Here is a 26,970-nt window from a genome sequence, read left to right as displayed (position 1 = left end):
ACTTGATGGGTGGGCACCAGGCTTGCATTCCAGAGACCCAAATAAAAAATTAAAAAGTCAATTTCCCACTGTATGTCCCCTTTCAGACTGAGTGATTTTTGGGCAACCTTTCAAAGGTGCACACAGCCTGTCTGTCGCCCAAAGTCAACGCTGGTAGACTTCAGTTTTCCCACAACCCTATAATGAGAAAAAGTGGTGTGGAAAATGGATGGAATTATATCTGAAGCCAACAAAAGCATGTACAACCAATAACCTATTCACCCATTTTCTATACTGCTTAACGTCTACATTTTGGATCTGATGGTATGAAAACCTTGGATGGGTTTCCAGCCAATCACAGGGCACTATCAGACAATAAACACTTTCACCTGTAGACAGTTTAGTACTGTATGTGCAATTGACCTACCATGAAAACACATGCAAACACAGATCAGAGCCCAAATTTGAAGCCTGAACCACAGAACCGAGAGGTACGTCACATGCTAAGCCTTGCCACCCGCAACAAATGAACTCCTGATTCAATTAGATTTGACGGCTAAACGTAAACAGATGGAATTACCTATGATAGATTAAAATTGGAGCTAAATTCAATCTGGCAGAACCCCCCATCTTGCTTCTTGTTTCCCCAGGTGTAATGATAATCACACCAAATCTGAGAGTGAATGATTGTTTGTCTACATGTGCCTCGCCCTCTCCCTTATGTTAGCTGGAATGGGTTCCAGCTCACTTATGATCCTGAAGAGGGAGGCAGAAATGATTAACATGAAAAATAAATGTTTTTCTTACCTATGTCTTTTTTGTCACAACGTTGATTATTAAATTGAAAAAATTCAAACAAACTGCACCAATGAAAACCTCATTTGACGAAGGGGGGAAAAAGTCCTTATCGTGGCACCACAGGGGGCAGTAGGAGGCAGGTTATAAATGTCTGTGAGCTCATTTTCTCCAGCGTGTGCAGCGTGATGGAGCAGTCAGGGGAAGAAGCACCGTGACAGCATTGGCAGGACTGTGAGCAGTGAGCAGAACTCCTCACGTCATGGAGATTCCGCATTCCCTCTGGTTGCATGGAGACGTGCGTAAAATACGCGCTACAGTTTACGCATCGTGCGAATTCGAAGATGTGGCAAAATGAGATTTCAGTTGAATCCAAAATAGTAGAAGCGACATAGCTACTTCCCCGTGTGAATGTGAAACTTTTCATCGATCAGACCCAAATTTCACAGGACTTCCATCCGGTGAGTGATACTTTTACTCCCGAGTGGTAAAATGGATCCACTATTCGACGGCGCGGACGAAGTCAACTGGACAAGCAGCAACAATGACACCAACAACGGGACCATGTACTGGAACCAGTTTGTGCAGCCGGCCTGGAGAATATTCCTGTGGGCCATCGCCTACTGCTGTATAGTCATCGTGTCGGTTGTTGGCAATGTGACGGTGATTTGGATCATTATGGCGCACAAACGCATGAGGACGGTCACCAACTATTTCCTGCTCAACTTGGCGTTCGCCGAAGCCTCCATGTCCGCCTTCAACACGGTCATCAACTTCATCTACGCCGTGCACAACGAGTGGTACTTCGGACTGGTCTACTGCCGCTTTCACAACTTCTTTCCTATCGCGGCCGTGTTTGCCAGCATCTACTCCATGACCGCCATCGCCATGGACAGGTAAACTGCATCTACTGGTGCATTCCATTACCTAATATTTTTTATTCATTTTGTGTGAGTTTCAATATAGGCTATTTAAAGCCTGACAAATTAGATTCTAATGAGTAGAATGAGTTAAATGCTAAATGCCGTGTTGATTATTGCTGCAGTATGTTTTTCATATTTTGTGTGATTCCTATTCATCAATGGATGCTCTTTCTGTCAGTGAGCCTGAGATGCACGAAACGCAGTAAGCTTTTAAATAGATATATGTGTACAATTCAGTATCATCTTAAAATAAATAAACTCTCACTCCTTCTCAGCAATATGAGCAAAGCGCACCACCATGCTCCTTCAGCAGTATCATCTGCTTGCCAGTGAGAAATACTGTAGTGTGTGTGTTGATATTTTGGCCTCCTATGAAAAAATATGGAATAAAAAATATGCTCCTGAAGTTATGCTGCATCATTAATTCGGGGCAGTGGTAGAAAATACATTTTCAGTATGTGACGTTATGTTAGATTAAAACATTTTCACAATTGATAGCATATTACCTAGCGTAATGCTGGCCCATTTAAAAAAAATAGAACTCTGGTTGGTGATTACCAAACAGTTTGTGGCGCACAGGACAAAACACTCTTACTCTATTGGGTGTCAAAATCAAGGACTGAGGACGAGATCCACTGCATAATTTTGTGGTGTCCACTAAAGCAAATAGTGTCTACAGTAATTTCTGAACTACAAGGTGCACCGGAATGTAAGCCGCGCTAGCTAAATTTGGGGAATACTGGAGTTTGTTACACATATTAGCCACACCCGACTGCAAGCCGCAGGTGTTTCAATGTTACCGCACCGAGTTCCCACTACTTTATTTTCCATAATGAGGGCGCAACTTGTCTCGCTCTCGTTCTGTCTCTCCTACTGTATTTGCGCTCACTTGGCTTGTTTTGCTCTGCCTGATGCTCTTACGCGTCCTTTGTAGTGCGCCCCCTTGTGATTTGATGGATAAGCTGCACCTTTATATTACCCGAAGGGTCGAATGCAAGTGAAAAAAGTGGCAGCTTATAGTCCAGAAATTACTGTACATCATGTTTCTAGATACATTGATTGACTCTTTACACTTGGGCAGATAATCTATACTGAAATTCACTAACCAGATTTACAAGCATTTATTTTCTCCAAGTTTTTTTTAACATAAATTGGACAATATTGTAAACTAAAACTACATTATTCTGAATATTTTCCATGACTCCTATTTTAAAAACAGATTGTCCACAATAATACCGACTGTTCACAATAAAACTGACTGACACAATAATACTGACTTAATAAACACTGATTTGCACAACTTAAGGTCTTGTCATTAAAAAATATCCGGATATCTGAGACGACATCGTGCCTCAGTGCAAAACCGGATCATTGAATCAATTATTATGGTTGAGTAAAAAGGATAAATGGAAAAAGGGAGTAGTGACATTCTGCAACAATGCAAACCGGTTCAAAGTTATTGTTGTTGTTGGATGTTGGATGTTATTATTGTCCATAAAGGGGAGGCAGAGAGGGAAGAGGAGCAGAGTTCAGTTCTGTCTCTCTCTCTCTCTCTCTCTCTCTCTCTCTCTCTCTCTCTCTCTCTCTCTCTCTCTCTCTCTCTCTCTCTCTCTCTCTCTCTCTCTCTCTCTCTCTCTCTCTCTCTCTCTCTCTCCAGTATATATGATATGTATATATTGTGTGTATTTCCCTCCTCTGCCTCTACAGACATAGAAGTAAAAATAAATGTAAATTGCATCAGCGGCTCTGCAATAAATTGGTAGTTGGCTTCAGCATGTGACACTTGGATGGGAAATTGGGGAGTATATAAATGATTAATTAACTTTTTAGATAGTGACTTTCAAGGGACCCAATGCTGCTTAACTCTCATGAGGTAATTAAAATGTAATGGATTCCATAATCTCAATCTCATGATCGTGTCATAAAATGTGATCTGCTCTTTATTAAAGTCACAACAATTCTTAAACATCTTAAACTTATACCAAATAAATATTTTTTGAAACAATAAACACCATTACATTTTCACAGTGACTAAAATTTGTTTAAAAAAAATACATACATTGACAACATTTAAAAACGTTCACAGAATACAGTACTTTAAAAACATATAAAACATCAAAATTATGGGGGGAAAGTTTTTAACTAAGATTTAAAAGCGCTGAGAGCTGATTTCGCTTCTGTTGGCAACTTATTCCATTTGTGGGCAGCATAACAGCTAAACGCTGCTCCACCATGTTTGCTTTTAACTCTGGGCTTCACTAATTGGCCTGAGTCTTCAGGCTTCAGGGACCTACCCGGCTATTCAATCAGTATTTCATTTATGTATTCAGTAGGGATGGACGATTTTAGGAAAAAATCTAATTGCAATTTTTTAGGGCCAAATATTGCGATTTCGATTTGATTTGCGATTTTCTTCCAATTAAAGGATCATTGTGGACATGGTCTTTACTCGCAACTGCCACCTCTGGCCTAAGTCTAATTGCAGCCTCTGTGTAAAGCTCGTGCATGGCGCCACTCCCCCACTCCCCTCTCAAAAAACTATGACATGTTCACGGCGAACACTCCACACTGAAAGGAAGATACAAGCTGATAGGAACATTCTTTGTTAAAAAGTCAGGCTCGTTGTTCTCATCTGGGCATTAGTGGAGCATGCATGACATAGAAAAAGATTTAACATTAACATTATCAACTCCACAATGCACCTTCAGTAACATTTACAAACATGGCAGAAAATGACATAACAACAAAATATTACTATTACTCTAATGATGCAAGGACACGAAAAAGTTTGTGTGAAGAAGGCTGTCCTTTTTCAAGCTTTTTTTTTTTTAATGGTACAAGTTAAGGCAAGACCTACTGTACTACTTGCTGTCATGTTTAAATATGAAATTATGTGTAATAGTCTATGTAAATACAAATACATTTTTTAATCAACATTTTTTTTACCTTTTGCACCAATGTAAATGCTATTTGTAAATAAATGTAACATAATAGAATGGGGAAGATCTTGCATATTATGTAAATATCTGCATTTTTTTGCTCCAGACTTAACTGTTTCAAACAAAGACTGTGAGGGTTTAGTGATATGGCCTGAAATTCATATCATGGTTTAAACTGAATCGCGTTCTCAAGTAAGGACTTTGTTGTCAACTTGTCAAGCAGCCGCCAAAGAAAAGACTCCCGGGTGAATTGGCGACAGCGTGACGAAGACGCGCGGCACTTAAAAAAAAAACACATTTCATAGCTGGTTAGTGTGTTTGTCCACTGTGGCATGCCGCTGATTAGTGAGCTCGGGGGATAATAATGATCGTTCAGCCCTAGTATTCAGGTCCCAAACCATTCAGTGATTTATAGACTATTAGAAGAATTTTAAAATCTATTCTACAACAGCTGACTGGGAGCCAGTGTAAAGCCTTTAAAGCTGCTTTTTGGTTTTAAAAGAGAGTGACTCCAGGTGTTTTCTAACAGAAATCTTTTTTTCTTTATTGCTGAAAGCAATTACCTTAGTTTGTGTTTGGTTCATCTGGAGGAAATGTTTGTTCATCCAGTTGTTTATTCGCTCTAGACAGTGACACAACACATTAATTGAACTGCTGTCATTTGGGGAAATTGATAAATATAGTGTGTGCCATCTGCATAGCCATGATAGCCAACATTGGCTATTCTACACTCAGGTGATTCCAATGACTGCTCATCAGCAAGCTCTGGAGAAGCCTGATCGTGAGTGCGTGTGGAATAGGAAGACATGGAAAAGAGGCTGGATAGTGTTCTTGAAGACCAGGGTTGAGAAACACTGGCTTAAAGCAGTGGTCCCAGGCACCATTTAATTCAACTGTGGTGTCTCAGTCTGAACACTGGGAGGCACTGATGATGACAAATGATGTACATGAATGAGACACAAAAACTATTAAGAAGGTATGGAAAAGAAATCTGATGTCCTGCACTGTTCGCTTAGCTGTAAACAAAGTGAATAAAGAAAGAAACACAAGACTGATTGTTAAGAATATTACTGTACACACCGACCAGACCCAAATGTCTGGTACAGGCCCAGGCAGCGACTCCCGCCCATTGTGAAACTCGTTGTGGCGATCAAAGGCTTTTACTTGTTATGATCGGCGTGCAACAAAGCTAGATGCTAATGCTAATGGACCCACTTTCTCTCACATGCATGATTAGTAAGCTAGTAATGAGTTACAAAAGTGCACACACTTCAACTGCCGTGACAGGATGCGCATTGGCAGCCCAGCTCAGGGACGTTCGCAAATCTGAATCCAAAATGTCGCCTATGTTTCTGACTGTGGAAATGAATTTATCAGCAAATCAATCAAGACTAGATTGATGAGAAGGATGTTGTGAGCCATTCAGCAACTGATGCCAGAAAGGTAATCTTTCACACCACAGGTTAGGGTGAAAGTGGCTGAGTAGTGGCAGCGACCGCAAATGTTTGCTCTAAAAGTTGAGTCAAGTCAATTTAGAACAGTATCTTTGATCTCCACCCATTTATCAGTAGGTCAAGTATGTCATTTGTTACTCTTAGGAGAGCTGTCTTAATGCCATGGCCTGCTCTGACGCCACATTTGATTTTCTCTAAGAGGTGAGAAACGTAGAAACCAACGTTTCTAAAACTTTGGATAAAAATGCAAATTTTGAAGATAATCTAAAGTGGTTGGATTACAGCATGTTTAAAAGCCGTGGTATACTCTTAATAATAGATAAAAATGGTCAAACCCAGAGTACTAAAAATTCTTTGAGAAACTAATATAGGATCTGTTGGCAGCCCAAAGTTGGCTTCATATGAAGCAACAGCTTTGATAAAAAAACGGAAGCAACACTGACTCAAAACTGCTAAAATGACTCTGAATAACCCCGCCCAGGTTTACTGTATCGAGTGGGGCGCTAATTCCTTTCCTGATGTCCCTAACTTTGGGAGTTAAAAAAGATACAAACTTATCACATAATTCAGTGGATGGGTCATTAAAATGGCCAGATGTAGGGTTAGTGATGAAGCTTAAAATTGTAAATATAATTCTAGGAATTTAATGATGCTCTAAAATTACAATTGAATAAAATGCAGCCTTTGCGTCTTTGACTGCCTTTTGGCTATCATTTATTTCCACTATGAGAAAGGTTAGCATTTCTTTTAAGCTACCAACTTGTTCATGTTCCTCATGTAGCAGGGATGGGAAACAATAACAGTTGTTCTCACTTGTAACCACAGTGTTTTAATATAAATAAACAATTAATGCAATTCATATGACCATTTTCCTGCGCCACATCTAGGGTTTGAATTTACTCTAATTGCTTTGTATAGCAGCGTCCGTATTGTGTTGATTTGTCACTGTGCATTCCCCTCCTGGTCCGATGAGAGGGTACGTCCCCAAAGGGACACTGATTTCCCCGTACAAATGCCTATGTCTAGCAGGTCATGCTTTTACAAAGTAGAAATCTGTATGGAGGTGGGGTATCTCTGTGGAGCCACATATTTTGCACATGCCATAATGCGCTACTGGCCACAGAGGAAGCCACTGCTGTCCAAAAAAATTGCTACAGGTTTGAAGTTCGTAAAAGAGCACCTGGATGTTCCATAGCACTACTGACAAACTATTTAGATAGACAGATGGAACAATGGTGGAGTTGTTTGGAAGGAACACAGACTAAAAATAACATAACCAAACATCATTCAAACTATGAATCATGACAGAGAGGGCCTCGTGGTTTACCACCATAAGTGACCCCAACACAAGTCAGTGTTTAATTTCAGTAGTTATCATGTCATCTAGGTTTTAATGTCATGCATGCAGTGAATAGTGATGGGGGAAGCAGAGTGGATGGGTGTGTTTCAATGTAGAGAAGAAGTACAAGGCATCAGTATAGACTGAGCTTGTGAAGAGTAGGGGTTCCACTTCAGAGCCCTGTGGTACGCCTTGTTTGATTGGACCTGGAGTGGATAATATATATGAATACATTGATTTTGATACTTAATTTTTATTATTATTATTATTCTAAAGTAAGTGTACTGTCACTCGAGTAAAGCTGTTGGCTACTCTACCCACCTCTGGTAATTGACTCATGGCCATAACAGTGGTGGTCTGCACACAGCGGTTCCCACATTAAGCTGCCACAACAGTTCCCTGTGAGAGACTCTTTTCTTTGGCAGGGCGCATTATATTGTACAAAAGAAGAGTTCAGGTCTGTTGTCTGAAAATGTCAACAAGACAGTCTGCCTGAGCAGCTGGTTAAAAGAAGAGTAGAGCCATTTAAACAGTTTAGTTGTTAAAGTAATTTTATTGCATAAAGTGTATGAAAAGGACTTCATTTTTTTTGTGTCTTATGTTTTGAGACAAGTTTGACATCTTGGGGCCATTTTTTGTAAATGCTGTATTTGTATAAAATATTACATTTAACAAACAAGCAGTGTGCATTTGCTTTGAAGCAAATTTCTTGTAACTGTTTTTATGTGTTTGTCTGCTATTTAAGTTGGCAGTTCATTGCATAATGTCAAATTGATGAGGCACTTTCATCAGCTCAAGCTCTGTAGCTGAGCTGTTAAATAAGGTAAACAAAAAAATGTTCTGTTCTGTATTTCCTTATTCAAACACTGTGCCATTCATCTTAAAACGGAAATCAATGTCAACTATAGTATTTCGATTGATAGATTCTAAATAAAGATCAAGTTTAGTGAGCCCAAGGGAAATGTGTGATTAATCCTGATTAATCACCCAGTAGACAAATGATTAAATTGATGAATTATTTTAATCACCTGACAGGGTTAGCTGTGTAGCAGCAAAATAAATAGTAGCCATTAACGTCATGCACTGTAAACCGCCAATAAAGTTGCCAAAAAACAGGAACAATGACAGTCAATCAAAGGCAACAACGCAGGACAGCGCTGCAATTCCTTAGCATGTGGCAGAAATTCTTTGCCTCTTACCACACCATTCATCATCTTTGTTGACATAAAACTAACCATTTAGCAGTGTTTCAACCTCTGCTCTTTTATGTACCACTGAGTTACGTGTCCAAACGTAAGGATCCCCAAAAACGGAACCAAACTTTTCCAAAAGAGAGCTTTTGAGATTATCAAGCTATCCCAATTGATTTATTTCCTCAATAACCATTTTTCTTATCACCTTTATGGTCGGACCAAGCTCTTACATAGCATATGCATCATGTGTTTCTCCTCTCATTGTTTCGCTCCAGCTGCACCGTCTTGAAATATACAGTGAAATCATCGCCCAATTGTTGTCTCTTTCAATGGTTGAATCATGCTGGCTTTGTCCATTTGTGGTGCACAGCATCTCCATAAGCAGAGATGAGGGTTGCTGTGTCATTCTTTATGATCATTGTAAAGCGGACATCAACTTTATTCGCAGCAGCTGGCCCAGTGTCTGCAGTGTTACATTATACTGTTATCTTTGTCAGGAGCACTGACTGTATCCTGTGTATTCTGCATATAAGTACAATAAATCGGGGTTAAATTCTACCTCTGAGAGTGCGACGTTGGTGGTGGAGAATAAACAACGTCGCTTATTTGCCAAGGTAAACGAAATCATTGAGTAGTGAAACCATGTAGCCGTTTTTATTATTTCTATGCAACTACATTGTTACTATGGACAGCACAATTGGAACTAGTTGGAGCATTCAATATCATTGTTACATCTTCCTCTTTGCGTTTTTCCCATAGAGATCATGATGCATTATCATGAAAGGATATGCTGGCGCATGACAGCTCTGCACATCACAACTCCTGGATTTGTGGGCTAATACAGTGGTGGAAATTATTCCACATTAATGTCTCAAAAGGCACTAATACAACACTAATAGGAAGACTAAAGTGAACTATATTCAAGGCTGAATGAAAACTAGTCTCCAAATGCACTATATGCTAAAGTGTCACGGAGCATGACATGCTTATTTCTTTCCAAAAAATTACAGGTTTGAACATTATGCTTAATACCTTTTGTTAAATTCTTATACTTGTATGACAATCTAGTAATAATAGAAATAGTGCACTTACGAGAGGGAGCTAATAATACACAAGACTATGTGAAACGGGGGCAGTTTTATGTCCCTATGATCGGGCTGATTTTCCAAATGTGTAATATTAACCTTTCATATAGTGTCCAAGAGCATAAAAATGTGTATTATTTCCGAAGGCTTATTTGTCCAAACAATACATATTTATTAAAAATCGAATCCATTTTTTTAATGGACTCTGGACACATATTGTCACCTCAACTGGTTGTTTTTAGTTCCCTTCACTTCCAGTGTGCCCTTGTTTATAAAAAGAGCCTCGGTGCATCAGTCCAAATCAATCACATCTTGGATAGTTTTAAACAGCTGCCTTGCAGCCATGTCACCTCAAAATTAAAAAACAACAGAACAATCAACACCAGCCCGCTTTAATCATTGGAAAAATCTAATCTGATTGGATCTTGATCGTGGACATGTTTTGATGGAGGTCTGTTTGCAAGACGAATGCTTTTGAACAATTATACCTCTATGATAGGAATAATATTTTTGTAAACATTGTTATTGTTAACATTTGTTTACTTTTTACCAACGTATTCTTCTGTCCTTTTTAGATAGCATTTGTCATGTGTAAATGTTGTTCTTTCTTCTCTCAACTCAAAGATGGACAAAAAACTAGGAATGGGCACAATAACCATTGAGTGACGATTCTGATGATTTTGTGCAACTGATTTTTGATTAATCGAAAACTAGAGAATTGTTCTAACATTGTAATTCTTAATCTGCTGATACATATGACACTAATATGGAACAGGCGAAACATTAAGAGAATCATATCCCTCAATTACATGCTAATGTCCCAGGCAAAAAAGAGGTAACTGTTAAGAAACCACGCAAAAAAAAAACATTGTTAAATTCACCAATGTAATACCTGTTTGTTTCAATGGGTGGTGCTAGTTCTCCACTTATTTCTAGTTATACCGGAAGTCAGTTTGTTTCCTGAGCGCGGTTAATGTCTCACGAGAAGAATAAGAGAAGAACATTTTCACTTTTTTAGCAGAGCCTGGTTGGTGATAAAAGCCGTTTTGGGCTACATAAGTATTTACTTGATTGCAGTGTTGCCACAGTTACCTTGAAAAAGTAACTTAGTTACTTTACTGATGACTTGCTTTTAAAAGTAACTAAATTACGTTAGTGATTACTTGATTTTAAAAGTAACTAATTTAGATTACAAGTTACCTTTTTAGTTACGTTCAGCAGCTGCCGATAACACCACCCCAACATAAAAATAAGAATGGGGTAGGATCCAAATACTTTATTGGAAGTGCATTTTTAACATGAAAATGTTAAAGTTTTTATGAAAAACAAAATAGACAGTCTTTCTTGACTTGACTATCTATTATGTTACGAGTGAAAAAGTGCAGTGAGGTGAGCAAACCAGTGATTATACCTTATTGACAAAAGTTTTTCGAACGTCTTATCAGAAAGTCTATATCTTCTAGGGGTAAGCACTGCACCTCCTAGACTGAAGAGATGCTCCACAGGAGCACTTGATGGGGTTGGAGTGTGCTTTATGTTTGAAAACTGATGCAGAATCTGAAGGTCATAGGCTGACCTCAGGTAGTCCATGACTTCCTTTTCAGCAGAGTTGGTCTCCATCTCTGGTTCTGCCTCAAAAGTGAAAAATTCCATCTCACCTTGGCTGGTGGCAGAGGCGGATGTGGTGGGCTCACTGGCAGGGCTCTGTGCTGCATGACTCAGAGCAATTGAACAGCACTGATGTGTTGTCAGAAGCTCTTTCGCTTTTTGCCTCCTACCTGCATCTCTCAGCCATCGCAGTTTGAACTTTGGACAACTGACAGCAGCGAGAAGGGCGTCTCGGCATTCGCAGAAGTAGGAATCTTGTTTATTATGGCACGAAACGAGGGTAAATCAACTTTGTTTATGGGCATTTCTTCAACAACATAATGCCCAACAATTCTCTTCAGCTCTTCTCCACTTACAAGTGTTTTTGCACCAAAGTCCAACTTTTGTTATTTCAGAGGTGGACATCCTGCATCAGTCACTGGCGCTGCTCCCACCTGTTTCCCAGGTCGGACTTTCTCAACGAGTTTCACTGTACTGTGCTGCGACTCCAAATGTTTTTTTTTTTATTTGACGTGTTTTTATAGCTCGATAGGACTTTGTCGCCAGCACATAATGTACAACAAACCTTGATGTTGTCTTCTTTGACTGACAGAAACTGAAAATAATGACTGTATTTCCAGGTTGAAAATGCAAATCCCCGTACTTCCTCCATTGTTTGTGCCGCTAGACCAGTGTGTACACGTCAGTCGTGCATGCTGAAAACGTGACTTGTCGCATACCTGACGTCACTCCCCCCGGAAAGAGGGCGTAGATGACCTCATCCCATAATGCTTCACGGTTGAGGATGGAAATTTTTTTTTTTTACTACTTTTATGGTCCATAATGTGCACTTTCTTGTTGTGTGCCTATTGGTTAGTAAAACTAGTAGTAAAAGTATCATCACTTTTGTTTTGAATGTGCGAACCATTCACAACCAGACCATGGCTGAATTTGGTGTGGTGATCAATGATTTCCGCCTCATCTTTGTTCTAAATATAGTGGCAGAAAGCCAGTTTCAATGTATCCTCACAAGTTTCTTACCGTTTAAGCCGTTCGTCCACACGCCAAGCGCGGTTTCGGAGCTTGAAATCGATCACTTTTGGGCTCCAGAGATTTCAAAACGTGCCCCGTACGCGTCCGTCAGGACACCATATGCAGGATACTCCTCCAGTGATGACGTAATGGTCGCAGTTCAATGATGACGCGTTGTCGCAGATTGATGACGTATGCGCCAATTCTCGCGTGATTGCGCGCGAACCGTCAGTCTGTCAACAACAATGGCGGATAGCCGTGTCGTAGTCGTTTTACGCAGCCGCCTTAGCTTGCTTATGTTTTTGCAGCAAAATATTTTGCTTCTTTATTCCCACGTTCAACAAGCGGTGTTGTACTTGAATCACCTGCCATTGTCACTTCTCCTGTTTGTCTTTTTCATGTTGTTTTGATTCATGCAAAGCCATGTTTGTTCTGTAGATTGCAATAAAGTTAAAAAATGAAGTGTTCGTCTTCTTCGCTAATTCTTCTTCTACGCTTTCCGTTAACTCCCTGTGGCTGCGCTACAGTGCCATTCCAGACTTGGCATATACATTACAGCCGTTAAACATCCTCAGCGTCTTCTTTTGGACACACGCAGGTCTTGAAATGCTTCTGTGTGTACGAGATTTGTTTGAGGAACGAAGCCGGCTTTGCTTCCGTCTGGACGGGGCCTAAAACAAGTTGGATAGGGGCTCTTGAGGACCGGACATGGGCACTCTAGAACTTGCTCCACTCATGATCACTCAGGTTCGCTACGAGCTGTGTTTGAAAGTAAACAAGCAAGGCCTGTATTCCTAAAACTTCTGACAATGATTCCAGAGAGCTCAGATAAAGAATTATATTAGAGTCTTAACTTAGAGGTGATTTCTGAACATTCTCTGAGAACTCTGAACAATGAATGACAGAAACCCAAATCTTAGTGAGGAGGTGTGGTTGACCCCTGTTGCTAGGTATAAGTCATAATTTCAAATGCTGTGATTGGTTGTTTCTAAAAGCTAGAAAAAATACACTTTGGGTGATAAAGGGCAAAGAATGGATCCTCAAATATCATAGAATATATTTTTTTAGAGACTACGTAATTGCAAATATTTCATAAAAAATGTATGTTAAATGAATGGTGAGATATACTTTAAATGATTACAAAGTGTTAACTTAAAGGTAGTATCTCACTGAGATTTTTGTCAGGGTTCGTTACAGGTTTCATGTTGCCTATAAAACAACATTTGCTACATTTGCAAACACTTGCAAGCCTTCACCGCTCAGTGAGATTTTACTTTTAAGCCCACTTTCATAGTATTCACATAGTGATAGATGTCTTTATTTGCGTAATTGCCATGCATTTCAACTTAATTTTGGTATTAACTAGGGTAAAATGGCTCATTTCATGAATTCAATGTCATCCTATCATTTTTGGACAATATCTCTCCTGCCTCTTCTGTCCACCATTTTCCTCTCTGCTAAGTGAACTTAAAAGTCTCCGTCCCTGCTCTTAACAGATCTCACCTTAGAAGCTCTCGCAATAAGTAAGTCACTTTTAGGGAAAATTCTAAGAAAATATCATGACTGAGAATTGTCTTAGAATTAAGCCATTAGGAGCAACTCTTTGCACTAAGAATCTTTAGGAATATGGCTCCAGATGTAGTTTTCTAACAGCTGAAGGTTTGTGCAAGCTGAAAGAACCTCTGATATCCTTGGGAGATTCATTCAGCAGCCACACAATCTTTTTGTGAGGTGTTGCCCATGTGTAAACAATCACGCGATTGGCAAATAATCGATTTGAAGTAATAATCACAAATGTAATATAATATCAATATGAAATGGATCGATGTGTCGAATAGTTGACTGTATGCTTCAACCCCCGAGCGTGTACATGATCATTAAAGCCCCTCACCCACTGTTGTGAATGTTGAAATCGGCAACATTCGCAAATTTTGAGGTTGTCATCTGTGACATTACCGACATATTGCGAAATAATTGCGACACATTTCCGACGATTTCCGACTTCTTTGCGACCTTTGAGACAACGCGCAAATTTTGTGAAAGTTGATGACGGCAACAAATTGCGACAAATTGTAACTAATTGAGACATATTTGCGACGTAGTTGCCACTAATTAAGAATCTTCGAGACTTCCTGGAGAAGCAGGTGGGCTGGAGCAGCCCATATAAAAAGGTGCGCTGTCTCCAGCATTCATTTTCCAAGTGAATTATGTGTGAAGTAAATACAATATCATTTAAAAAAAATACTTACAATTTGGTACAGGCCGACCCTTGTCTTCAAAATGAGCCTTGACAAACTGGTTTACAACTTCTTTTTTGCTGTTGATATCTTTGAACGCGTCCAAACGCGGGTTGTAAAACATGGGGTACAAAAAAAGCCACCAACAAGTCTTTGTCCGCTGATGTCCTCAAATATCTCGTCTTCTTCCTCTTTACGGGCTCAGTAGTTTCAGTAGGAGAAGACGAGTTACCTTGGACATCAACCGCGGGGCGGCTTCTGCGGCTGCAGGATCAGCTGATTGAGACGGACCAGCGGTACCGCTGCAGCGCGCAGTGTTTTCACATTCCGTCTCATCTGAAACCTGGGTACACTCGACGTTTTCCTCAAAAACCTCAAAAGGGGTTTTTGCCTTCCTCTTTGTGGCCATTTTTTTCTTGGCTGGCATGGTGTGGATCTTGCGACTTTCGTAGCGGGTATAGATGCGTGTTTATCACCGTCGAATAGGTTTTACTTGTGCGCATCCGGTGGGATGTAGCGCTGTCAAATAGGGTGCATTCAGAAATACACCCCGAGCACGCTTTGCTACACTCCGATGCTCAAATTTGGCCTTCAGAACACAAAAAACGGAGGGTAGGTTCAATAGGTGCTTTGACTGGGGATATGGTAGGCCAGCGGGCGGCATGGTGGGTGACTGGTTAGCACGTCCGCCTCCCAGTGCACAGGACGTGAGATTGAGTCCGGGCTTTGGCCTTCCTGGGTGGAGTTAGCATGTTGGCCCCGTGCTTGCGTGGGTTTTCTCCGGGTGCTCCGGTTTCCTCCCACATTTCAAAGACATGCATGGCAGGCTAATTGAACACTCCAAATTGTCCGTAGGTGTGGTTGTGAGTGTGGACGGTTGTTCGTCTCTGTGTGCCCTGCGATTGGCTGGCAACCAGTTCAGGGTGTACCCCGCCTACTGCCCGAAGCCAGCTGGGATAGGCTCCAGCGACCCCGCGACCCTTGTGAGGACAAGCGGTTAAGAAAATGGATGGATGGATGGTGGGCCAGCGTTTCATGTAGTACAACAGACTAGTACTTTTGGAAATCACGGCGCGAGCATAGCCTGACAAACAGCGAACACAAGCGCTCTCTGTGTAGTGCACGAAAGTCAGCGTGAATTTATCAACAGCGACATATTTAGACTAATTCCGAACCCTGTCGAACTCTAGCGAAACGCAATCTCCTCAGCGTTTGGCAACGTTCGCAACTCAGTGGGAGGAGGACTTCAGACAATTGTCGGAAATGAGCTCTCGTGTCTACAGTGGTGGGAAGTATATATGCAAATATCTCTACTTCTGTTTAAGAACAGAGCGTGAGTACCTTTGGCACTTGTGTTATTATAGGGTTTGCGCCTCGCATCTGAATTCCTCAACATTCCCACAAACAAAGGAAATAACAATGACTCCTTACAAACTAGGCGCCTCCCCATCATACTAGTCTCTCAGTCACGATGTATCACTTCAACATAATTCCTTAACACCAAATACTTAACAATTTTCCTATTTAGACAGGGCTTTGGCAGCATCAGAACAATCACAAATTATCACGTGTTAGGTTCCACAGAACAAAATGCACATTTGTGAATAGCTTGGTGGGATATAATGTGGTCCTCTACCTACGTTTACTTCTAGTTATAGCAAGTATGACTGTAGTGGTAGAAGGAGGAGGTGGAAGTGGTGCAGATGAAATGGATTTTACAGGGTAGCATGGGATTGTCTGCTAGTGATTGATGAGCTCAGCAAACGAAATTATTATATAAATATACATGCATAAAGTTGTGCCATGACGCTCTCACATCTCCTTGTGAGATGTGACATTGCCCAACTCCCTCTGCTCAGTCCCAGCCATTCTCCTTGATGGTAGTTTAGTTTCACATCCTTCTGTAAAACACACAAAAGCATGCCGGAAAGGACAACAAACCAGTGGAAACAAAAGCTTGATCAAATTACGGCAACCTGCGCTCAAACATAATTTGCAAAAAACAAAAAGGAACAAATACTGTGAGGCATGAAGCCAATTTCTGCAGTTGCTTTCTGTAGTGGATTGCTTTTTAATCACTTAATCAAACATCACTTTGCAGGAATGCAGCACAGCAGCCTCATGATGTTTATATTGAACCACTGGCTTGCCATTGTAGGTTAGGTGCAATCCGTTGATAATTGAATTTGTATATCACCCTCACAATCTAGTACAAACTGACCACATCGAACCACGCTTGCCACTTTGTGAGAAGGAACCACGGGTTACCCATTATTTGAAATCCAAAGTCTCAAAGGTGTTATTTGTGAGATGTGAATAAAAGGAACAGAAATCTGATCTTTCTTTTTAACAGCCATTCTACACAAAATGTTTCTCTCAGCTGCTTTGTGAGTAAACAAAAGCTTTGGGGAGGTATTTCAGATTTTTCGAGCACAGGCACCAGAGCAACATCAAAAACTAATGTCGTTGGTGAAAAACTACTTAGCACAGGCCATGGGCATAGTGAAACAATACAAACCTCAATTTCAGAATATGTATTTCCATACACAAACCAGTACCATCCACCAGCATTAACAACTGATCACTTAAAAATATTTAACCATGCACAATTTTGCTAATAATGTAATCAAGGCGCAGAGACTGAATGTTCACATTAAAGAACAGCCAGTGCTGGCAGACGGTAAAAGTGTACTTTCCAAATTGTGGTAAATACAGCTGATTGATGAAAGGAGTTCCTTACAGCCAATCACCTGATTGAGAAACAGGCCATCTTTCTTAGCCCGGATTGGTGGGACAAAATCGGAGATCAAAGACACTCTGTCAGCAGTGTCAGCCAATCAGATTACAAGCATGCACAGATTTGTATACAGAAGCACATATAGTAAATAGCAATGGTGATTAAAGGTCCATGTCGCAAGATAGAGTTTTTGCAGATTTGTGACCCTTCTGGCGAAAAGCAGAATGGAAGCCAGCGACGTGCACGCGCCCAGAGTGCCGAGACGTTAGCTAGTTGTAGTTGTATTGTGCATTGCTTATCATAAATAGAATAGAATCGCATTTTCGTGACGATGTCTTACCTTTTTAGAAAGAAGAAAGAAAGCTGTGGGTCCAGTTTCATCCTTTTCGGTTTTTCCATTTTCTCCAATATTAACGCTGCTCCAATATTGATCCACGTCCTTCTGCGACGCTTGTGCGACTTCAGTTTTGCCCTTTTTGTGACACTAGAAAGTGTTATCCTTTCCTGCTTGGTATTCTGACCGTGGTCGGAGGACGCAGGGGAGATTTTTTCCTCAGTCAGTCACCTCTGTAGTCGCCAAACTTTCGGCAATACTGCAGTGCGACCCTCCGTCTCCCGGTGGACGGAGGGTCGCACTGCAGTATTGGTTGATTATTATTTTGACACGCTTTTATATCTGCTGTCGCACACGCTTGTGTTTTCCCACGGACTTGTAGAAACACTCCCAAACACTTCCGCCTTCCCAGCGCTTCCAGACATTTTCAGAGCCCCTTTTTTTGTAATCAATGTTGAGCTTCTTTTCGTGGGCAAGCAATGCCCATCAAGTCAGTCATTAGTTTGGATTTTACATTTTCTACATTTGTGATGAAAACACAAGTGGCCCCGATTCACACCAAAAATCCGTGTCCGCTATGTGTGTTCACTAGAGCTGTGCGATAGCTGAGATTTTGGTATCTAATCTATCGAAGTAAATACAGGAGCCAGTATCACAGGTACTGATACCAAGTACTTTTAGGTTCATGAAATATTATGGTATTTTAAATAATTTAACCAATTAAATTACACGTTTTATGCACATTAAACTTTCTTATTGGGTTCTTACCATGCCATAATATATGGAAACATACCTGGACTGTTGTGTATAGTCGCACATGTAGTGGTAATATTCATATTCTAGTTCTCGTCTTGTCCTGCGGCCCTCGAGGACACCTCCATAGGTTTGACACCTATGATTTAATCAATTCTTTTTATTAGAACATCATCTAATTTTATAAAACAATTTAGATTAAACTCTTCGTTTTTTCAGTTTTCTTGGGAGTCTTTGCTTGAAGCCGGCCTCTTCTGTTTTTTTTTTTGTTTTGTTTTTCTGTTTCCATCCCAATTGTGTCAACAAAACACTGCTTGTCTGTGGCGACGAGCATGGCGTCACCGTACCACCCAACCCCACCCAACCCCACCCCCAAGAAACTGTGGAGCTTTGGGGCTGATGGGGAGATGCAAGCTGATAGGAACAGTCACAGTTAAAAAGTTAAGGCTATTTGTACTCATCTGGACATTGGTGTGGCAAGCATGATGTTGAAAAATCTTTAAAATTAACATTTTAAATTCCACAATGCACCCGGGAAAATATGTCCTTAAATGAAGTTTGATGGAATTGGAAGTGTTAGTGGCAAGCAAGTAAACAGTATTACTGTGTTACAGAAATCTATTGCTCTGAAAGTTTTGTAAAAGTTGCAACGACACAAATTCCATGTTTTGTTTGATGTGCCACAACACTCCCCAAGGGCATGGGAATTGGACGTAGAACTTTTGACTACAAACCAGTTGTCACAGACGTGTACTGAAATGCTTGCAAAGCTCAAAAATTGCATTGCTGATAGACAAAATGCCTTGATAATTTTTGTTTTTGATATTGATGCAATCCTCGGTATGCCCAGTTCTTAGATCAGTTTCAACATCTGTTTATTTGGCCAATCACATTTGGGCTCGTTTTTGCTCATGCAAACCTTTTGTTAACGGGCCCTTCTCTTTGATTTTACTGATAGCTGCAGACCACATAACTTTCACAGCACTGACTGATCTCATTCCTAGAGACTTCAATGCCTCTATAGATATCACTTACGGGCCAGTTTTCAGAACAATCCTCTTTGTACATCCACCCCCTTTGCTCACTTGTTCACTCGTTTTCAAGACGTATCATATCACTCATGATTCAATCATACTTTCCACATCGTCCCTGATTGTTTAGCTGCTTCCCCCGTGACCCTGCACAAGCTAAGCGGAAGAAAATGAAAGAGCTTTGCCTCCTATCGTGACCATTCTGTTGGTTGCTTTCACTCAAACATCATAACACTGCTAAGAAGCTTTGATCAACAGATGTCTTTGGACTACATCACTAAGCCTGCCCAGTCTGGTCTAGATGTAATTTGCAACTGGTGGGTTGGGAACCACACTTACTCCTATGTGACTTCAAATGTTCTTTTCTATAATTTCTGCTTACTTTTCCCCAGTGCGCCTGGAAGTAAAAAACATCCTCATCTTCACTGTTATGTTTACCACACACACTACTCTTCTTCCTAGTATTGCTCCTGTTAGAGCAACACCACCAAGTGTAACAAGTAAAAAGTACAATCAAGACGAGCACAAGCTTAATGCGTAATAGTCTTAAAATTGCTTGTAAATCGGTAGAAATAGAGCTGAGGCTGGACTTTGCTCATGCTTAATTTCAACGCCAGCTCGAGAGGAGCTGTGAGTCGTTGCTGCAAAAAAGTTGGACCTCTGCCAGGTGTGCATTCGTTTCTGACATCCACAACGTCAACATCTACACAAAGAAAAGCCACATGGCTTCCAGAGCTGTTAGAAGCAAGAAAAAATCTAACCCTTTTTTTTTTTACCACTCCACTGAGAGATTTGATAAGCTTGTTACATTTGAAATAATTAGTGTGAAAAGTATTTTAGCGTTATTCATTTGCATTATTAGGGGGATTAAGCCTTTAATTAGACCTCTAAAAAAGCATTGTACTATAGTATTCATTGATGCATATCGATGCAGTTTATTATAATATTCAGTTTAAGCTTGCTACATACATTTTCGAATTATTATATTTATTGACATGTACCGGTTTTGGTCACACTAAAGGGCCATTGATTATGTTAGCAAATGTGTTTCAATCTAATTTATTGTACTACTGAGGTACACTGCAGTCGTTACTAACAATGTACATGGTATTTAAAAGAGTTGTCACATGACTAGGAAGTATTATGACACACACAATTATTTGTCATTTTTCTGACTTCAAATCTTCAATTATTCATATAAACACAATTAAAACTCTAGATTTATGTTCTCATCAGGGTTTATCATCTTTAATATATCAAATAAAGATCAAATAAAGAACTATATTTTCAAATTTGAATGACTTCTTGTACATACTGAGCAAACACCCCTTTCTTTGTTCTATCCTATAATCTGTCAGTGTGATTTGTGTGCAGTTATATTTAACCCAAACCAGGAGTTGATGTGTGGCTGTAGCTAAACGGAGGTGACTTGTTATAAAATAACCTAATTATAGAAGGTGATAACAAAGAATGTGAACAGAGTGATGATGAAAGATGTAATCTACTTAAAATAAATAGTTTCACTTAAATGGGGTTTCAAATACACGGAATGTGTTAATGGACTATTAAAATGAATAGGACCTGATTTATTAATCCACCATCCAAAATGAATCCACTAAAATCTTAACATTAGAAGCAATGGCCAGATGTAAGTTATCGAGCTGCTACATGGAATAAACCATTTTGCACACGAACTAAAGTGTCATGGTTTGTTTAAATAAATAAAATAAAAACATTGCAACATAAATCAAACATAAATGTGTTAAATAAGATACACATTGAACTACTGACACATGTGACAAGGATAAACATCCTTATAAATTAATGCTAATAAATACTTTTCGCGAACGCATTCTGGGTACCCTGGATATGCAAACCAGACGTGCCCGGGCGTTCATACAGGCACAGGCAGTGTTGCCGCGTTCCATGTTAGTGGAGGATGTCGCAAAAAAAAAAAAAAATTAAAGAAGCATTTTCTGTATTGAAAGGACACACTTTGGGCTACTTTTTTTTACAGCAGTCGTTTTTGTAACAGGATAATAAATGGCTTGCTATCACTGAAGTGCCAGAAAGTGGATCACGATACTAGCATTCACGTTAGCATTAGTATTTAGCTTCGTTGTAGCCCCAAAGAAATTCACAATAGGCGAGGGTCGCTGTCCGGGCTTTGGCTCTGGTTCATGTTCTATTTGCAACAATCAGTCTTGCATTTATTTTTAAATTCACTTTAGTTGCAGCTCAGCAGTTAGCATACAGGCAGTTCAGTATTCGACATTACATCATGATTTCTTCTTCTTGAGATCTCTCCTTCTTCTGTCATGTATTTCATTACACGTGGGTGCCACTCAGTGTCCATACTGTGACACTACAGTTCAATTCTCATATAAATAAAACTCATACAAATAACAAAAAAAAACTTGTCAATGTCACAAAAAAAATCTATTTCAGTAATTATCCTATAATACATGTAGCCAGAGATAATTAAGTCAAGCTTTACTTACCATTCCTAGATGTGTTGGGAAGAAAAGGTCATTTGTATTTCACAACTATTATTTTCTGTCCAAATTGTGCAGTTCGACAGGTTCATCAATAGCATATATTTTTGATAAGCAAGTGATTAAATCTTGTGGGAGTGTTGGATCGCGGTCAGCAGTGGCCGGAAATGGCGCTGATGTGTAAAACCCGGAAGTAGGAAGTCCGTGGCATCTTCCCCGTAAGCATTCTCAAAATTACATTACAGTAGATCTCTTTTTTTTTATAGAATAGAATAGTTTGCTGCTTTACACGAGAATTTAAGAAATAAAAAATTGTTTATTCGCTATATTGTCAATTTGTTATTGTTTAACAAAACCCTTGCTTTACATCCCTGGAATTAACTGGCTACAAAAAAAAAATATTCCACAATATTAGAAATCTACTCTCAAAATGAAGTCAGTGTTTCACTAAACTGCTCCGCAAAGAAAAAAATATAATTCAGAGCCTTGTGCGCTCTGGCTTTCCCCGTCAACAAACGACGAATAGTAATCGCTGGATGTTGGTTGGTCGCGCAGCCCACCCAGAGTCGAATTATGTCCAGACCACCGGGTTTAGCAAGTTTTCTGGGGGAAACCCTGCTCAATGTGCAAATTCATATTGCATCCCAAAAGTACACAAAAAATAAGTCCTATGGTGTAAATATTCACTGTAAATAAGTCATATGGTGCAATTATTTACTGTAATTAGTTTGTGATAAAACTGATGCAGTTACTATACCACACCATTTTTTTATATTCTTACAGTTAGTACATTTTAGCTAGATCGTAATAATCTATCGTTATTTTCTCCTTCTTTTGAGAGGCAACAAATCTATCTGTATTAAGCTTCTTAAGATGGCTCTGGATTCTCACTAATCCATGCGCCTTTAAAGGTTATTGACCCACATAATATGTCAGCAATACAAACATGATATTCTGTGTTACTACTTGCTCATTTTACAAGCTACAAGACCGAAAAACGGAAATGAATTACATTACGTTGAAACATACGTCAGCCTATAAAATTAAAATATTAAGGTATATTAATATTGTATGTTGAATATTTATATCACTAATGTTATTTGTTTGCTTTGAAAATGCAGTCCTAAATTCTGATTTTGGCTTTTGAGAGGTGCACAATAAATGTTCTCAAAACATTAAATTACAGTATATGTTATTTTAGTCGATTTAGCTTTGCCACACAACCCATTCAGAAATTCAGTTTGAACTAAAATGTATATTTGTGTTTCAAATTGCCCTACTGAAAATGTCCTGTGGGCGTCCCGGGTGCCAGATGAGAGGTGCTTGTCCGGGCCAGGCCAGTGTGCATCCCGGGACGCAACACAGGAGGCGAGGATGCCTGCAGCAGGGCTTGTGCCGCTGAGGCAGTAACAAAAAGTGGCCGAAGCACTCGTGCACCACCGGAACAGGAACAGAGGGCGGCCACAGGACGTGCGCCATCGGAACAGGAACAGAGAGCAGCCACAGGACATTCGCCGAAGGATGTGCGCCGCGAACAGGCTTGGGAAGTGGCCACAGCTCTCGTGCACCACTGAAACAGGATCAGAAGGCAGGCACAATTCGCGCGCCACCAGAACAGGAAAAGAGGGCGGCCACAGGATGTGCACCATCGGAACAGGAACAGAGAGCAGCCACAGGACATTCGCCACTAAACAAAGTAGGTGGCGGTTGCAGAACGTGCGCTGCCGGAGGATGTGCGGCGCGAACAGGCTTGGGAAGTGGCCACAGCTCTCGTGCACCACCGAAACAGGATCAGAAGGCAGGCACAATTCGCGCGCCACCAGAACAGGAACAGAGGGCGGCCACAGGATGTGCACCATCGGAACAGGATGTGCTGTCATGTTCTCTCTTGGTTATGTGTTGTTTAGTTGTTCCCAATCTGTGAGTTGCCCCTAGGTTGAACAGTATAGCAGGGAGGTGCACAGCTGGGGCCAATTGTAATTAGCTTCTTGTTTTAAGGATCCCCGGCACACCATCGTATTGTTTGGTCATTCCTTTGTCCTCGTTTGCTGTGTGCAGTCTGGTTCCTCCTGTTTGGTTACAGTCTGGTGCTCTTGTCCCTGGTAGTAAGTTTTTGGTTTTTCTAGCAACACTTTGTGATTCACTTCTTGTACTTTGCAACATATACCCCTGCCCAATTGGTAGCACCTTTTGTTAGTCTTTTTCTTTTATTTTTTTATATGTATTTTTTTTTTTAACTTTAGTTCTTGTAATAAAAAACGATTTAAGTTTTTCAATGCTCTGTTAATGCTTTGGGGTCCAACCAGTCACAAACCATAACAAAATTAAGTCATTGATTTGCAAAACTGCTCCATATCAATTGCTTGGCGATCATGGCACTCTACTGAATTGTAATGTAAAGTGTGAAATACCCAATAAAATTTAAAATGATGGTTCCTTGCACCTTTCCATGAAAAAATGGATGTTGGAGAGAAATGCAAGAGATTAAGTGATTAGGTTAGGCAAAATTAAAGAAAAATAATGTTTGGTATGATAAACTGGAAAAATGTACAAAAACGTTGAATTGTAATGCCTTGTATGTTCCCATTGCAGGTACATGGCCATCATCCACCCGTTGCAGCAGCGCATGTCATCCACAGAGACCAAGGTAGTGGTAGGAGTGATCTGGATCCTGGCTCTACTCTTGGCTTTTCCGCAGTACTACTACTCCAACATCGACCAGCTCCCTGGCCGTGTGGTGTGCTACATTGACTGGCCCGAATACACAATATGTGACTTCAAAAAAATGTGAGTCCGTCTGAAACAGCTTTCCAAAAAGTCAACATGCATTTGAATTGACAGCTGTCGGAGTAAACGGTTGGTATTTAGAATAAATTAGGCAGTGCAGCTTTGAAGCTTTTTATGCTTTCTTCCATTTAATAAACTGAAGGGACATTGGATTTGTGTTGAGAATGAGAATGAGAATAAAAAACACAGTTGGCCAGAGAAAAGCATTGATTAGATACAAGTGAAGCCTTTGTCAACATTCATTTTCCATTTCTTAATACATCGAGTGGCGCTTTTATATTCAACACATGGTGGGATACTAACCGATCCTGTCCTTTTCAGCATCAACCTTATAAATCAAACCGATAAATAAATGTATTTTGTTAGTCATTATTAAACCTAACAACAGGGGGAAAACAAGCAACCACATGAAGCCACAACAATCCGCAAAATCTCGAAGGTGAGTCTTGATGTTCCAGATGCATTTCATTTTTCAACTGTCATACAAGTTTGATGCGATTATCCAAACCAGAGCTACAGCCTGGACTGCTCGCCAAGCAACTTAAAAGCTAACATAAAAAAACTAAAAGCAATTTACCGTAGTATCTCTTTCCATAATGTATGCAGAGGGGAAGTAGTTACAACATACATTTGCTCCATCAGAATCATCTTGACATGTTTAAGGACCCACAAGGAATTTGTCTACAGTAAACAAGCCACTAAATGACAAAATATACATTGAGGACATAAAGACATATTGTAGGTGGACATGTGTGGTGATTGTCATTGAGTTTTATTCTAAATATGATAACAGAGTACATTGAATCCCCTGAATCATTGCAGAAATCAATTCATTGAACTTATTTATTATCATTATTATTTATTTTCATCTCTATTATATATTTTTCAAATCATCCCACTGGCCACGGCAGAACTATGTAGGGCAGTGGGGAGGGGCACACATTGGTATTTACGAACAAGGTGGAAGGCGGTCTCTAAGTACCCACTTCACAAATCTGTGCTTTTCCTGGCCAACTTTACATCATCTGCCTGCAGAGGTCTGCTTGCAGTTCCTTGTACCTTTGTGCACTTCGGCCTCCTGCATGGACTCCAGCAAATGAGTTTCTGCTTCCACCATGTCAAGGACCGCGATTTTAAAAGGATTGAGAGGAGCTGTGTTCACTACGGCATAATTGTCCCATTTTTGACTGCACTGAGCTGCTGCATCTGTGAAAATACAGAAACAAAGTCGAAATTACTGAAAATACTTACCAGTTACTCAGTACTAGACTTTTTTTTTCTTCAATTAATACTGAAGTAATCATTTGGTGGATGACTTTTTCCAGGTAACTTCTGGTGTGTATCTTTTCTCATTTACTGTTTTTTACCACTCCTTTTAGAGGCTGCTCTTATTTTTGAATAATTGTCATTCAAAATCATTGAAAGAAAAAAGACGCAGATTAGAAAGGAGGTCTTGCAAATATATGCACGCTAAGATCTATTCTAGTGTGACTTATTTAATGACAGCAGTTTGAACTAAAAAGTTAAATGAAGAAGAAGGAGGAGGAGGACTGTATTGATGCCCCATCCACTCGTTAGAGCATTAGTTATTCCACAATATTAAGCAATTTGCCGTTTCAATGCATAATATGAACAATTCTGTCTTTTTCTGATGATGAAAAGCACAAAATTGTCCAATGCCTTGCAAAAAGAATGAGTCATTCTTTAGAATGTCACTGTACTGTTAAGTAATCCGTGTGTGAATCGAAGATAAAGAAATGGGTTCTTCCTTTTTTTTTTTTTTTTTTTTTTTTTTTTTTTTTTTTTTTTTTTTTTTTTCTTTCTTAAGAGCTCAGTATTGTTCATTCGGAAATGTCATCATCATTGCTCTTTTTTTTTTTTTTTTTTTTTTTTTTTTTTTTTTTTTTTTTTAAATATATATATATATATATATATACACATATATACATACATATATACATATATACATACATACATACATACTTTTTTTTTTTTTTTTTTTTGTGTGTGTGGGTGAGTATGTGTGTGTGCGTGCGTGCGTGCGTGTGTTTGTTAGCTCACCAGAAAACCTATTAGAAAAAAAAATCTTATACCGTTCACCTAAATCGAACACCAGGAGACCCGAGGGGACCGAAGAAAACCAAGGAAGGTGAAATCCAGCACCGACCAGACACCCCCCACCAGAACTCCTCCCCAGCCCAAGAAACATCCAGACCCCAACAAATCCAAAAAACATAAAGTCAGGGAGGCCTCAAGAGACCAACGGAGAG

General features: G+C 39.9%; 1 protein-coding gene across 2 annotated transcripts in view; it reads left to right on the top strand.

Annotated features, from left to right (window-relative positions):
* Positions 1 to 970: 970 nt before the first annotated feature.
* Positions 971 to 26,970, top strand: part of tacr1a (tachykinin receptor 1a) — a 59,319-nt gene continuing 33,319 nt past the window's right edge. For both annotated transcript variants that reach the window (XR_015094879.1, XM_086076523.1), the window contains exons 1-2: positions 971 to 1,670; positions 24,506 to 24,700. Coding sequence is in view for 1 of the 2 variants with exons in the window: in XM_086076523.1 (XP_085932649.1) it covers positions 1,267 to 1,670; positions 24,506 to 24,700 (599 nt within the window). In the remaining variant the exon portion in view is untranslated. The remainder of the gene's footprint in view (positions 1,671 to 24,505; positions 24,701 to 26,970) is intronic.

Source organism: Leptonotus elevatus, chromosome 5, assembly GCF_054856555.1.
Source record: "Leptonotus elevatus isolate MCC_2025b chromosome 5, RoL_Lele_1.0, whole genome shotgun sequence".
Classification (NCBI taxonomy): domain Eukaryota; kingdom Metazoa; phylum Chordata; class Actinopteri; order Syngnathiformes; family Syngnathidae; genus Leptonotus; species Leptonotus elevatus.
Note: the sequence above shows the minus strand (reverse complement) of the source record. Positions and strands in the feature narration are given on the sequence as shown.